Source organism: Myxocyprinus asiaticus, chromosome 32, assembly GCF_019703515.2.
Source record: "Myxocyprinus asiaticus isolate MX2 ecotype Aquarium Trade chromosome 32, UBuf_Myxa_2, whole genome shotgun sequence".
In the NCBI taxonomy this organism is placed as follows: domain Eukaryota; kingdom Metazoa; phylum Chordata; class Actinopteri; order Cypriniformes; family Catostomidae; genus Myxocyprinus; species Myxocyprinus asiaticus.
In genome coordinates, this window is record NC_059375.1 from 28820004 (window position 1) to 28836571 (window position 16568).

Genomic DNA, 16568 nt, shown 5'->3' on the forward strand with positions numbered 1-16568 from the left:
ACAGTTCTGGTGTGTGTTATCAAATAGGTTAACCTCTGCTTTGTCAGGAATGTGTTTAAGGTTCCTCTGGCTGTCAGAAATATGTACTGTATCCTGTGGTTTGTGAGAGAAACACTAGTAGCAGTCAAATAACATTTTCGGTAGTTCTTCTTTGTGTTTTCAGTGAGACACTAGTGAAATTAAAAATGTTTAACAAGAATGCTAGACAAATTCCCACAAGAGACAAAAGTGCACTCCTTTATGGGCCAACAATGAATTCAAGTTATTGTTAGGAGTACACATGAACTCAATAGTAACTGAGTCAAACAGAATTTGACAGAAATTTGGTATTCATCCAAATAAATTATGGTGCATAGAAGAATGCAAAAAAGTAAGTAGTGCTCGTATTCGGAAGAGAAATGTAAAAAGTCATTATCTGTTGCCATCATTAATTTTCTTTAGCTTTAGCTCAAGTGCAAACTCTTATGTATTGCTAAGTTAAAAAAGCAAAATAAAGGGGGGGCCTGGGTAGCTCAGTGGTAAAGACGCTGGCTACCACCCCTGGAGCTTGCTAGTTTGAATTCCAGGGTGTGCTGAGTGACTCCAGCCAGGTCTCCTAACCAACCAAATTGGCCCGGTTGCTAGGGAGGGTAGAGTCACATGGGGTAACTTCCTCGTGGTCGCTATAATGTGGTTCGGTGGATGACATGAAGCCTCCACACGTGCTATGTCTCCGTGGCAACGCACTCAACAAGCAAAAGATGCACGGACTGACGGTCTCAGATGCGGAGGCAACTAAGATTCCTCCTCCGCCACCCGGAGTGAGGCGAATCACTACGCGACCACGAGGACTTAAAAGCACACTGGGAATTGGGCATTCCAAATTTGGAGAAAAAAAAAAAAAGAAGCAAAATAAAGAACTGTGTGCTAGAATGTCCACAACATTTACTGAGAAGTTGAGCCATAACAGGGCTTCAACAACAGATGACTTGAAAAAAAGAGTCAGATGATATCTGTCCTGACTTGCAATTTGTATTGAGACATGATGACAATGAAATGTCTATCAGTGACAATAGTGGAATGATGTACATTTTGGTTAATGTTATTGAAGTGTGTGGAACAAGAAGAAATGCTCCAAGTAGATTATGCAGTAATGCACTGTGATTGATGTATGTCGTGAGATGCATCTAAATAGCAGGAGGAAACAAGGCCAGAGAGATTGAAAATACTTCTTCTGCAACTCCTATTGTGCAGGTACAAACTGTCAGTAAGGCTTTAGGTACTGAGACAACAGAGAGACTTGCTCAGGGCAGGGGTTGCCATCAGCAAATGCTGGTTTTTCATAATTTAGGATAGCACTGTCCTGAAAATTGCAGCTTTTTGACATCTCTTTAGCTGAAATCACCCAACAAATGTAAAACAAACACACAAAAAAACGAATATATATATATATATATATATATATATATATATATATATATATATATATATATACACATACACGGGTCAGAGTTTATATTTTTTATATGATATTTTGAAACTGCTATTGATGCTTTGAGTTTCAGTAAGCAAGTAAATATGACTTGTGAGAGGGAGTTCTGAGAGTTACAGATCATTATTTGGCCCAAGGTAGACTGGTCAAGAGTCAGTAGTGTGTACAGAAGAAAGATGAAATTGTAAGGGAATACACTGAAAGGTTTTGTCAAGTGGCTGCAGCACACAGTGGTATAGTTAACACTCCTGAGAAGGTTCTGGATGATAAGGGTCCATTAGTCCGTACTTGGTACCCTGATGCCGCAGTGAGAGGAAAGATGAGGCACTCAGCCTATTTTAACAATGCAGCACATGTTAAACTTCTTAAAAATTAAATGTAATAACTTATTAATAAATAAATATTTTCTGTATAATCATAGTTGCACAGTACACAATGAAAACTCAAACCGCGTCTCCTGTTGAAGTCACCTAGCAGCTCTGCTAACTCCTCACAGACATATAATATGTGAAACAGGCAATTTTCTTTGGAAACTTTGCTGTTTTTATGTTATTTCTGATAAGGAAATTGGAAAATTAGCTCAACTCAGTAGCTGGCTGGCAGCTACAAGTTTGTTTACTCATGGCGGCTGTCGACTCTTCGTGTTTCTCATTGCTTTTTCCATCATACGTGTTTGATCACAGGTTGAAGCACCTCCCACAGTCCCTCTTCTCTCAAAAAGTACCTACTCCAGTGTGGCAGATCAAAAAGTCCCTTGAAATGGTAAAGAGGAACTATAGTTCCTCATGTGCGAAAATTACAAAAAGTAGTTAAGAGAAAAAGTACCTAAAACAGGCTTTGGTTCCTGCACTGGGAAAGGACCTAAAGACTCTTTGCAAATGTAATCTTGTAACAAAATGAGGTTGACTTTTCTTCAAATACTGATACTTACAGTAATTGCTAGTTTTCAGACAGCTGTTTCTGCACACATATATTATCACCTCTACCATGCAAACTCATTTTGGGAGGTAAACTGGTTAAGTATATACTCACAGCCCTGAATGTTACACTACAGCACACTCCAGTCACTCGCATAACCTCTTTTATGAGACCACGGGGGCCAACCCTGTGTTGAAGACTTCCCCATAGGTTTTCCACTTTAGTAGTTAATCCCCGCCTCACTGCTCTATAAGTTTCAAATTAATTTAGACTAAGGTAAAAACAACAACGGCAACAAAAATTCAACCTGATCTCAAGAGAATTCATCACAATAATATGAAGTGGCGAATTCATACCAATTCGTCCTCGTTAATTCATATGAAATTGTACACCCACCAATGAGAGACGCTTCCCAAATAGCACACGTACATCTCCAAGAAGTCTGTTTTAGATATTTTTTTCTGGAAAGCATCACAATCTAATTAACATCTGCTAAACATCATAAAATGATCAGATTTACAAACATTCTAAATCATAAATGTCTCAAAGACATCTGCTGAATGTCTTATTGACATCCGAGCCATACTTATTGACATAAGCAATATGTCAATGAAGACATATTGCAGTTGAGCAAACAACGTAAAAAAAAAAAATGTCTTCTAGATGTAAACACACACATGAAATAAACATCTGGGTGTTGTACATGTGCTATTAGGGTTGTGTTCTTGTAGTTCCCCATGTGTCATGTTTTGGTAACTTTAACCCCTAACCCAAACCCCATCCCTAAACCTAACCATAAAGTGTAACACCTTACCCCACCAAGAGTGTAAACATAACCATGATATTAATGTTTAATAAGGCTTTATGTGTAATATAGAAGAAATTGACACTCCTGGTGTTTGTGAAGCGTATGTGATTGGTTGATGTATAAGACATATGTTTTCATAGTTTCAAGTCACACGAATTTGCCACAAATTTCTTAGTTTAGTGTGATTGTGTTGAGTTTTCAACAGCACCCAGTGTCTTAGTTTTGTTTGTCACATTTTTAATATTTTTTATTTATTGTTTTAAATAAAACTTTCTGCAGCCCCGTCTGAAACCCCTGTACTAGTGCTTGGTTCTAAAATAAAAATTTAATACATCCTTTGGGAGTATGGTGGTTCTCAGCTGGTTTTGCTTCAGGACCCAGATTTTACTTTTGAAATTAAGTGGTGACACAACATAGTATCTAATATTAATAAATAATAATAAAAAAAAGTCCTAAAAATCAAACATTGACATTTATTATTATGATGAACTGCATATGCCCAGCAATAAGCAAAATTATCAACATGATATACAGTAGACTGAACAGTAAAATTGAAAATATTGTAAATGCATAAACAACAGAACTGTAATTAAGCAGACTAACAAGTGAACCCATATTTAAGGTAGTCTGGGTAATATTTTCTTTGACCTTGCAAGGATTTTTTTATTATCATTATCATATTTATTTAGCATTGTTTTATCTTATCAGAGCAGAACTTTGACCCATTATTAGGTTATGTCCTGCCAGTTGAGAACCACTGATCTAGACGATAATAAAAGCAATATGCATTTTTTTACTTCCAGTTTTGACAATTACAACAAAGCTTTTTATTTTTGAAAATGGTAATTAAATGGCAGATGCACTTGGATAATATGCAATAATAGCATGATTAAACAAAACTAGCATACAACTGTTAACATAAAATGTACTTAAATTTCTAAAGGAATGTTACAATTCTACTTTGCTGTGTGACAGTAATAAGACGAGAATCAAAGTAACAACTAAACTCCAAGTGACTGTACATAGTGATGCTGATGTGCTAAAAAACTGTATAATTTTTTTTTTTTTTACAAAATCATATTTACAAACACAATGTCAAGACAAGAAATACTTGTATCTTAATATTCAATGGGGCTGACTCACAAACAGCACCTATGGTAATACCAGACATGTTATAGTTCATGGGCAAATTAATGGAATAGTAACAGCTGCTGGCATGTCTTTATAAAACCAATCATATGGAAGCCAGGTCTGAATACTAAATAAGGCCAATATTTGTGCCCTAATCTGTACCTCCTTTTCCACAGGCCTTTCTAGATTCAGTTATGGATTCAGTGACCACCTGTATTGACAGATGTATAAAATTGTAATTTTCTTTATAATTTGTTAAGGCAGTAATACTTTAACATTAGTAATATGTACATAAAATTAAAGGAATAGTTCACCCAAAAGTGAAAATCCTCTCATCATTTATTCACCCCCATGCCACATTATAAAGAATATCTCAGCTCTGTAGGTCCATACACTGCAAGTGAATGGTAACCAAAACTTTGAAGCTCAAAACATTTTTTATGTAAAGCCATCATAAATGTAATCCATCAATGGCAAGATGTGCAGTGAAAAGGAATTACATTTTGGTCTGTTCTTACCCAAAACCGATTAGATCGCTTCATTAAACCACTGGAGTCATATGGAATACTTTTATGCAAAGTTCTGGTCACCATTGGCTTGCATTGTATGGACCTACAGAGCTGAGATATTCTTCTAAAAATCTTTATTTGTGTTCTGCAGAAGAAAGAAAGTCATACACATCTGGGATGGCATGAGGGTGAGTAAATGAGAGAATTTCCATTTTTGGGTTAACTTTTCCTTTAAGGATTATCATATCAGGAAGTTTTTGAGACTGCTACAGCATCAAATGAATCTGATCCAGTATGATAGACTAAACACTGTAATCTACACAGGGATAGGGGACAGCTTCAACATTTTCAACATGAAACAACTTTTAAAGGACTCCACTATTTCACGTGTATGATTTACAGTCTGTGAATCTCTCTTAATGGGTTTTATGAATGTCAATAAAATGTTATTAAAAAGCATGAAGAATACATTAAAGGTGCACAGTCATGTCACCTGTCACTCACACTGAAACAGCAATGTTGTATATGCCTTCTCTATGGCAATGGTGACAAAACTAAAAATATGCTGAAACCTATGTAGATTACAGTTTATAATATTGTTTTTTTTTTTTTTTTTGTTTTTTTTTTAGAAATCTTTCTTTTGCCATCTTTTTAGGAGAAAACAATTGAATACGCATTTCAATGACCACAATTGAAAATAACTGTCCCTTACATCTTTTTTGTCTAGTTTTTGTCATCCTTCTTTTCTTCCTCTTCAGTAGGGTATGAATGCCATGTGAGGCGTTCCTCGTAAAAAGAAATGACAACTTGTGGACACTTTACATTCGCCTCCTTGGCTGGTACAAGATCGGCTTCATCAGAGTTTTTCCTGTAGCATGAAAATATATAAGAAGACATTAACAACTGAACAACTATTTGTCTTCCAAGATGGATTTTGTTTTTGAGTAATGCTGGTCAGGAACTGTCCCTCTAATCCAGCACTTGTTTCTTTACAGGTAACAATTTCCATACAAACCATTTCATGAGGAACATGAGTTCTCCACTTGAGTCTGTAGCACCAATAATCCTCTCAGGATCCAAACCACGTGCAAAACCTCTGAGTTTCTCAGGCTAAATTAAGAGAAATGGCATGTAAGACACTGTTTAGCCCATTAAATTTCCTTTGGTGCTCTAAATTTTTAAAAGACACTTCCTGGCCAGCTTATACACAAGGAATGATGGACTTCAAATCCTTAGATCTTCAAAACTCCTACCTCGTCTTTGCGCTTTTTAGACTCCTTTCCATCACCATCTGTCTCGGCCCGCCTCTTGCCTCCAGATTCAGCAGTTTTCTGCGACTGAAGGAATTCTGCTATGAGATCAGGACAGTCCAGGTTGTCTTCTGGTTCCCAGGTGTTGTCCTCACTAAGAATACAGTCATGCAGAATAAACACATTTTGACATAAAAATTTTAACAATAAAATGCAACAAAGTTACCATTGTAGAGGTCAACCGATAGTGGATTTGCAGACACCGAAAACTACGGTGAGAAAAAGGCCGATAACCGATTAATCAGTTGATAGTTTAAAAAAAATATATATATACTGTATATATCCTAGTCTTTCCATGCTGTGAAGGGTACAGGCATGTAGGCAACAAGAGTCAAAAAAAATAAATAAAAATAAAATAAGAAAAAATTATATATGCAGTTTATTAGTCAACCAAAATCCCAATAACAACCAGAAAAAAATGCAGATTTGGTGCATAATGTGGGACTTTTAACAATAAACAAGCCCAAAACACACCGGGGACTCTTATTTTGCAATGACGGAGACTAGAATGCTCTATATTTAAATATTAACCAAATTAAGCTTTTTTTAAGCCTATATATCATCACCAGATGAAGGATTTTGTATATATAAAGTACAATTCACAAGATGAGGTTTAATAAGGAATTAGATTTATTAGGTTTTAAAATATATAAAGTTGGAGACAAGATGTACTGCATGTGCTGTCAGGGCACATTTCTATATACCGGTAGTCACATTTTTATTCGTATGCCTTGGCTTCAATTTAGAACACCTGATTATCTATCAAAATATGCATTGAAGTGAGGACACAAATATGGATTAATAATGTCAATGAGCCAATTGACGTAACTCCTAAAAATCATCTTATTAAAAAAATCTGTCAAAACAAGAAACCCACATTTACTTATTCAAAAATAATCTAGGTATTCTATGCTTTTGAAGTCAAAGTGTGAAGAGACATGTGCACAACACTTGTGCACATTGGATAAGCCAGTAAGAAGGCTGGTAAAGGTGTTAACAAGAAACGCAAAATCGAGGAAGTGGGCAAAAATCTATCCGTGTTGATCGATTTATTCTCAACAGCATTTATGTCACAGATAATGGAAAGCTGATTAATGCGTTTACATGACCTCACACATTCTCTGCTTACTAAGCATAATTGGTGTACGAACTTGCATGTAAATGCACTCATTGTTTATAGATTTAGATAAAGCAAATACCTACATGATTGCTTTTATTTCACCTCTAGGGGCCGCTATTATACTGTAGAACAAAGTCATTCTAAATGTAGAATCCTCCTGCGCCGGCCAAAGTGGAATTTTAAAAAAAGCAACTATCGGCACTGATTAATCAGTAAAACCGATATATCGGTCTACATCCATTGCATAAAATCGTTGGTCAAAAGAGAGTAATTACACACTGTTTGTATCTAATGAAAATATTAATGCTTAAAATCAATCTGCAATCAATAAATACAGATACCCACTCAGAAAAGCCTTTCCACTTGAGGAGGTATTCAACTCTTCCCTTCACCACACGCCGATCCAGGACCTTCTCCACAACATACTCTTCTTCTTCTTCCTCCACCACCTCTTCTACTTTCTTTTTGTTCTGCTTCTTCCCAGCTGTTGATTGCTTGGGCTCAGATTGAGAAACTGGAGCTGGGTACAAGAATGACAGGTGGACAGTAAACAATCAACATTTAGAGGCACTGAATTTGGCCAAAATTTGCCAAAGTTTATGCCAAAATAACATAGTTCCTACAGCTATTATTACTACAATAAAACTTTTGTAACTTGATTTTAGCCACCACAACCATAAAAAAAGATTTTAAAATGACAATGATTCTGAAAGCGTCTTATACTGTTTAAAGGAGACCCATTTTAAAGGAATATTCTGGGTTAAATACAAGTTAAGCTGAATCGACAGCATATACACTGATCAGCCACAACATTAAAACCACTGACAGGTGAAGTGAATTACATTGATTATATCGTTACAATTAGAGCCCGACCGATATCGATTTTAGAGAGGAAAAATTCACCGATTACCGATATGGTGGCCGATATATTTAATTTTTGAGCTGGAATGAAAACAGACCTTTTCTATGTGGATTTTTCACCAATTTTGCACCGATATGACTATGCAAAGGTACTCAGAAGGCTGATTTCTTAAACAAATATTTTTTATCAAAGAATATTTGACATTATTATTATACACTGTCAACAAATTCTAGAAATGAACACTGAGAAAATAAAGAATAAATAAAAATACAATAGATAGCTAAATAAACATCAGTACTGTATGTTCAGGATCAGTCAAATGCTGACCATTAAAATAAAGAATAAATATAAATAAAATAAATAGCTAAATAAACATGAGTATTACTGTCAAGAAAAACAGCGGCAGCGGTGTTACACCATATTCTGCTGTACAAGTTCAGGGGAAACTTTCAACGGTGGAAAACCAGACTTTTAAATATTACATTTTATAAATGCAGCGACTGGAATTGTTCGGTTGAAGGGGGTACCAAACTGCGAATCCTGAACAAAACAATTTGGTGAATACATGTTTACTCATTAGCTTCCACTCAGCAGACAACAATAGCCTAGTTTCCTTCCACTTGTGTTTATCGCTAATCACCTCCCAGATGTCCCTAATTTTTTTCCTCCGAAGTTTTGATAAAATGGGGAGAGTATTGAGACAATTAATTGAAATTAGCCAGCTTACTGTCATTTTAATTCACAAATAAAAGCAATCAGAAGATGAGGAATTGCAATCAAAAGAGAGCAGTTACCCTTCTGATAGGACTGTAATATCGGTCCTGATGTTGCGCCTATCGCAGGTTGCCACCGGTTCTGACCCGAAAGCGAATTGTCATGGCCCTGTTCAAGCTGGCAACCTGCACCAAGTAGTTGGGAAATTTTCAGTCTTAGTATAAGGACCATCCATTGATGTGTATATGCTGTGTGCACAGCTATTAAAGAAAAACTGATGCAGTGTAATATCAGGGTTTACATATGATACATTCCTGATATTCAATAGGCTATTTTGAACAATCATCTAATCTAAAGCATTGCCATCACAACTGCATTATGTCCCGCATATTTGTCCAGCAACTTTTAACGACCAACTGAACTTCAGTGTCATCTAAAATTAATTTAATGTCATAATGCAATTTACATTTTCTGAAGAAGCTCAGCAAATGAAATCTGAGGTAAGGAGGGTTAGATTATAAATATTTAAAAGGTTCAAAAGCTCGTTTTCTGAAAGTGAACTCCGCACTGGAAAAATAGTTCTGATAGTTTATAGTCTTGAAGTGTAGAAAATGTCATTCAGCCGACTTTATTCATCTACAGAACAGGGTAAGGCTAATTTACATTTGTTTAAAGAAAAGGCATATATAGATCTAAAAATATAATTTTTTTCGTTTGGTAATTTTTTTATTTTTTTTATTATTCGTTTTTCGTTTGGTAATTTATTTAATTTAATTCAGGGAATTTTGCCAGTATTTTTTCAAAAGTAAGCTAAACAATAATTTGATATAATTGGGCTATATGTTAGTGTTCCAAAAAAGCACACTGAAGGTTTACTCCTAGTTTTGTGTATTTATTTTTTATTTAAAACCTCTTTGTGCGCAGAAATTATATGTTTTTTGTATTGTGGGCTAATTCCGTGACTGCCATCTATTATTTTGATTGGTGTGAAAAAGCAACTTTAATAAATAAACGGATGTCTACAGCGATTAAATTATTCGCAAACAGTGGCCTTTAATTTGATCTCCGTGCACTTGTCAATGTGCATGTCTTGATACGAGATATTTGTGTTGGTACTCCTGGAAGTGTCATGATGCAGATGTGTTTGCAGTGATCGGATCTTTATGCTGTTAAGATCAATCCATAATTGGCTTTCAAGGATCCTATATCTTGTCGTCATGATTAACACAGGCTAATGATTGGGGTAAGTTTATGTGCTAGAGTTATACGAAAAAATATTATGTCGACACTTGTGAAATTTTAGCGATAATTTGTGTTTCCATTAGCTTTATTTTGATGCGCTAAAACGTTTTTCGCAAAAAATGGATGGAAACGTAGTTACTGAAAGTAGCCACGTGATTAGCTAGTTAGCTATAAGCTCGTTGTCAAAGACAGACGTTGTTTATTTTACTTTCCAGCATTGTGTCTCACCAACTAAGTAACAACATGGCATGAAATCACTGCTCATCAGACAATCCACCACCGCACCATTGTCTGCTGAGCTGCAAAAAGATGCTCTGATGTTTACCTTTCAATCTGCTACATTACTGACTGCACTGACAAACTATAGCTGGCTAACAGCAAACAGACACGAGTGACATGGTTGTCAGGGACAAGGTTAATGTTATATTAGTTATATTGAAAAGGGAAAATGATGGGGTCATTGTTTAATAAGTTTCCAGTATGTATTTCACAAACTAGTTAACTTACCGAGACACCGCTTAACTCCGCCCTGTCTGCAGAACCACTGTCAGCTCAGAGTCAGCTCTGTAAACAATGGAGTCGGTGCGCACTCTGCTGGACAAACTACGCCATGACACAAATTCTAAAGCATTGTTTTCTGCATTATATGTTCTGAAAAAAAGTTTTCATATCGGAGCACATCGGTAAAATATCCGCCGATACCGATATATCAGTGAAAGGCTAATATCGGCTGATAATATCGGTCGGGCACTAGTTACAATGGCACCTGTCAAGGGGTGGGATATATGTAAACCGTCAGTTCTTGAATTTCATGTGTTGGAAGAAGGAAAATTGGCAAGTGTAAGGATCTGAGTAACTTTGACAAAGGCCAAATTGTGATGGCTAGATGACTGGGTCAGAGCATCTCCAAAATGGCAGGTCTTGTGGGGTGTTCTTGGTATGCAGTGGTTAGTATCTACCAAAAGTGGTCCAAGGAAGGACAACCGGTGAACCGGCAACAGGGTCATAGTCGCCCAAGGCTCACTGATGCGCTTGGGGAGTAAAGGCTAGCCTGTCTGGTCCGATTCCACAGAAGAGCTACTGTAGCACATATAGCTGAAAAACGTAATGCTGGCCATGATAGAAAGGTGTCATAATACACAGTGCATCACAGCTTGCTGCGTATGGGGCTGCGTAGACGCAGTGCGGTCAGAGTGCCCATGCTGACCCCGGTCCACCATCGAAAGTGCCTACAATGGGTACATGAGTGTCAGAACTGGACAATGGAGCAATGGAAGAAGGTGGCCTGGTCTGATGAATCACGTTTTCTTTAAGATCAGGTGGATGGCCGGGTGCGTGTGCATCGTTTACCTGGAAGAGATGGCAGCAGGATGCACTATGGGAAGAAGGCAGGCCGACGGAGGCAGTGTGATGCTCTGGGCAATGTTCTGCTGGGAAACATTGGGTCCAGGCATTCATGTGGATGTTACTTTGACACGTACCACCTACCTAAAGATTGTTAAAGACCACGTATGGCAATGGTATTCCCTGATGGCAGTGGCCTCTTTCAGCAGGACAATGCGCCCTGCCACACTGCAAAAATTGTATTGGAATGGTTTGAGGAGCATGACAAAGACTTAAAGCTGTTGACTTGGCCTCCAAATTCCCCAGATCTCAATCCGATTGAGCATCTATGGGATGTGCTGGACCAACAAGTCCAATCCATGGAGGCCCCACCTCGCAATTTATAGGACTTAAAAGGATCTGCTGCTAATGGCTTGGTGCCAGATACCACAGGACACCTTCAGAGGTTTTATGGAGTCCATGCCTCAACGGGTCAGAGCTGTTTTGGCAGCATGAGGGGGACCTACACGATATAATGGCACTTTTCCACTGCACGTTACGGTTCGACTCGACTCGCTTTACTTTTCTGAGCTTGCTTTTCCACTGCAGTTTAGTGCAGCCTCAACGTGGGTGGGATTATAGGCTAATCGTCATAGTTGTGTCGCCCCATCCAGCTCTCGTTGGATCCTCTCCTCGGCTACTAACGTCGTGGTTTTGCGCACAGCCATTTCTTTTTACAATTTGAAAGTCGCGTGAACAAATGATACTGCTATCGCTGTTGCTAACTTTAAAACTAGCGGGTTGATGTCCCATGTCGCAAATCCAGTGACGCTGGTAGTGAAGATTCTCTCTGACCAATCAGTGATCTGCAGGGTTTTGACATCACATTTAGTATCGGCTCGGCTCACTTGGAACCAAGTACCAGGTACTATCCACAGTGGAAAACCCCCAAAAAGGGAGCAGAGTCGAGTCGAGCCATACCGTGCAGTGGACAAGCCCCATTAGGCAGGTGGTTTTAATGTTGTGGTATGTTATAATGTTGAGTAACATAAATTATTTGACTTCTTGCTCCTTTTCTTAAAAAATAAATAAATAAATAAATAAAATATCGAGATAACAGTGAGGCACTTACAATGGAAGTAAATGTGGCCAATTTTTGGAAGGTTTAAAGGCAGAAATGTGAAGCTTATAATTTTAGAAAAGCACTTACATTAATTCTTCTGGTAAAACATTTATTATTTGAGCTGTAAAGTTATTTAAATCATCATTTTTTTTTACAGTCATTTATGGTTTTCAGCATTACATAGTCATGACAACAAAGTTGTAAAATTGTCTATAACTTCACACAAAAAAAAAGTACATTATTTTATCCCACTAAAATCACGTTAACACGCATATTGTTTATGACTTGTGGCTTTACTTTTGAAACATTGAGTATTTTAACGCTTACAGATTGGCCCCATTCACTTCCATTGTAAGTGCCTCCTAACCCAGATTATCGCTTTTGTTTTGTTTTTAAGAAAAGGAGGTGCAAGTCAAAATTATATATATATTTATTTTTATTTTTATTTTATTTTTTTTTTTGTTTTGTAACCAACATTATCCCATAAATAATGTCGATTGAGCTTAACTTGTATTGAACCCGGAGTATTCCTTTAGTGTATTATAGTTTTACAGTAATAACAATAACTGTAGTAACTACGGTATTTTTACGGTTTTTGTTTTGTTGCAATAGTATATTTGTATCGGTTTTACATGCATTCAGGGTAATAAATCCAAACCTTCAGTCACAGCAGCATCGGCTGAAGACTCTGGCGTTTGGCTCATATTTCCAAGGGCTCTTAACAGCTGGAAATATATAAAGAAACGTATAAGTTAATATAAAACAAATAAAGATGACTCAAATATTAACACTGTGCTATATCGATATGGAAGGTTTCGTAAACACATGTCACTCGAAAATGTATCTGAACGTTGTGTGTTGATTTAGCTGAGGAATGCAAGCGATACATCTGCATGCAAAATATGACAACTACTAAAACAGTTATACACTTAAGACCAAACAAGCCACCATGCACGGAAAAAAAAAACATTTTGTATTAATGCATTGCATGCTTCACGTGCTAGACGAGTGGAACGTTGCAGAGCACTGTTTAACTGAAATCTTCCTCCATGTTTTTTAGAGACTGTTTGAGCATGCATGCTATTCGATGTTGTGGTCAAATCAGCTTGCATCCTTGCCGCAGCCCTTATTATTGCACTATTGGTTACAGCGTTTTTACCACCAAAACACAATATGCACGAGCACGCAAAAAAATAAATAAATAAATAAATAAATGCACTTACTTGTATCCAGCAGAGAAATAGATTAAATTAAGCTGATAAGCATGTATTTAAATCCGAAATAAACGGACAGCAGTGATTAATAACAGAAGGTATTTTGTGCTGCTGCTCAATGTTGCAATTATTCCCGCCCACTTCCGCTATAAAAATGAGACACAACGGTAACTTCCGGTGCAAATCGGCGTATACATTCCTGAGTTTAAAATATCCAAAGCTAAAAGACTTTCTGATTATAATAGGGTTACAGTGGGTTGAAGAGGTTAAACCGGACAGGGTGGTAATATGCTCTGATTCATTCGCTGTTTTGGGAAGCATCAAATCGAGCAAAAGTGATAGAGAAGATCTTATCATAGAAATATTTCAAAATGTGTTTAGGATCCATAGAGATGGTATTGATATGCAGCTTTGTTGGGTACCAGCTCATGAGGGTCTGAAAGGAAATGAGGGAGCTGACTTGCTTGCAAAAAAAAGCTTTACCAAAAGAAATTGCAATATCAATTACACTAGGAAAAGGAGAAGAAATAGCCCTGATTAAGAATAAAGGTATGGAGATTTGGCAGGAAAAGTGGGATGAAGATCTGAAAGGAAGGAGATATTATAAAATTCAAAAATCAGTTAAAATAAAGATCTATAAAGAAAAGAACAGAAGAGAGGAAATAATAATAACATGACTCAGACTAGATCACTCAGGATTAAATAGTACGTTGGCTGTTCTAGTGAAAATAATTAGTGATAAGTGTGCTAACTGTGGAGATAAAGAAAATGTAGATCATGTCATCATGCATTGTTCCATATATGAATTTGACAGAAGAAACTTACATGACAAAGTAAGAGATACAGGACAGGCGTGGGATCTAAAAGGAGGTATTTGGAACAGAAGGGGAGGAAGAAGGGGTAAGAGAGATCAGGAGGGCACTTTTTACCTTTTTAAAATGCACTAGATTGAATAATAGAATATGAGCTAAGTGACATGGTGATACACACTCTTGTAGAGTAGGTGCTGGTATGCACCTTTAAAAGTTGTTTGTGATCCACCAAAAAACGAAGAGAAGAAGAACTTCCGGTGCAATTATTTGTTATGGTGTTTTTTAGTAAATGTTTTGAGGATTGAATAATGACTGGTGCTGGTGCTGTTCCACACCGGTTGTGAAGACTTGTATCCATCACTTTCTCTTGTTGTACTGTACATCTTCCGGGGCCTTTTCTCTTTCTCCATCATGTTGCTTGTCTTGGTGCTTCAAAGTAGATGTACTTGTTTTCTTACATGAATATCAAATGGGATTGTGAGAAAATGTAAATATATTTTTTTAAATCACATATTTGTCCTACACACTGGTAACCAGCTGTATTCTGCCGTGCGACTCTTTTTCAGCAAAAACATGCCTTGTCTGAAGCACATGATTTATGTATAGAGTACATTGAATAAACAGAATAATGCATTTAAATTCGAGATGTCAACTTCACTGGTCCACAGGTGCTTTTTGCTGTTATTCAAGTGTAAATAAAATAGGCCATATAAGTCCTCTCACATGTTTATTTTGGAACAATAAAAACATTAAACACAAAAACAAATCTTTTCTTCTTCTTCTTTTACTGGTTTAAAAATGGCATTTTATTGGTAATAGCAATGGATGCTTACATCCTTAGAATTGTTAGAAAAGTATACAGTCCCAGTATCTATCAATAATTATTTGACTGTAGTTGATGCTGTAGCCCTCAAATGTATTATTAAATAAAACAAATATATATTATTTCAAGATTAAATTTTGTGTTAAATTTGAAGGCGTAAGTTTAACAGACAAAAAGTGTTATAACAGTTATCTTAGGAAAAATGTCAAAATTTCACAATTCCCTCAGCCAAAGTTCTTTGGCATTTGCCTTTTCAAAATATTAATTGGGGAGAGACTTTTAAAATTACAAGACGATTTTGTATCACCAATAAAATTCGATAGGACTCTTTTAAGATTATCCACAGAATTTACCCTGTTAAAACAGGTGATTGCAAGATTTAGGAAAGACATCGATTTAAAATGTGCGTTTTGTAACATTAAAATAGACAGTGACAGCATTGTACTCCTTTGCTTTGACTGTATTTATACAAAATTATTCTGCTGTGATTTGGAATATTTTGTAAGGGCGAATATTGTTATTGATGTACATTTAAGGAAAACTTCTATTTTTATTTATTTATTTTTGACAACAATGTTGAACATTAAACATAGTATATTATAAATGTATTGATAATTTATGGAAAATTCTTTATTCATAAATGCAAACGGTCATTGCGTAATCAAACATTTCAGTATAGAAATAGGTCATTATTTTAATACATTGACAGGAGTAAAAAAAAAATTTTTGTAAAGCCTTAAATATTTCTAATTGAATTTTTATATTATATATTATATAGCCTTGTATACTGTGTACTCATGGAACTGTTGAAAACCCCTTTTGAAAGTTCAGGGGGGAAAAAACACTGTTAGAAACAAGTGCCTCACCTTCACAGTCAAAATCAAAATACAATTTGGTTAACATATCTTATTACAATATTCACATATTTAGTTGTTGTTGATACCATTTTCTGTTATTAGTTTATGCCAGTTCATTTATTAATATGCAAATTATCATTTTTATTTTATTTAACAATTGTTGTTTTTTTTTCAGCTTAAATGGTGTTTGATGTTTGTATTGATGCTTTGACAATAATGTCAAACAGTCAATGCACTTTTAAAGCTACACTATGTAACTTTTTTTTTTTTTTTGTTAAAAAATAACAAAATGTTATTAATGAGAGAGTGCAACAAAAATCCATCTTCCAAA

The 16568-nt window shown here is 36.1% G+C and overlaps 1 protein-coding gene across 3 annotated transcripts; it reads right to left on the reverse strand.

Moving 5' to 3' along the window:
- Nucleotides 1-1470: 1470 nt before the first annotated feature.
- Nucleotides 1471-15272, reverse strand: cbx1b (chromobox homolog 1b (HP1 beta homolog Drosophila)). Of its 3 annotated transcripts, none has more exons than XM_051666863.1 (6): nt 8924-10563; nt 7613-7787; nt 6091-6241; nt 5853-5947; nt 5550-5705; nt 1471-4539 (listed from the first exon to the last, which is right to left on the reverse strand). In XM_051666863.1, exons 1-5 carry the CDS (start codon nt 9072-9074, stop codon nt 5561-5563), a joined length of 717 nt encoding a protein of 238 aa, XP_051522823.1. In that variant the 5' UTR covers nt 9075-10563; the 3' UTR covers nt 1471-4539; nt 5550-5560. The 3 variants fall into 3 exon arrangements, with proteins under 3 accessions (XP_051522823.1, XP_051522822.1, XP_051522824.1); XM_051666864.1 differs by lacking the exon at nt 8924-10563 and adding exons at nt 13190-13256; nt 13755-15272 and having other exon boundaries at nt 1480-5705; XM_051666862.1 differs by having other exon boundaries at nt 1479-5705; nt 8924-10561.
- Nucleotides 15273-16568: the final 1296 nt, after the last annotated feature.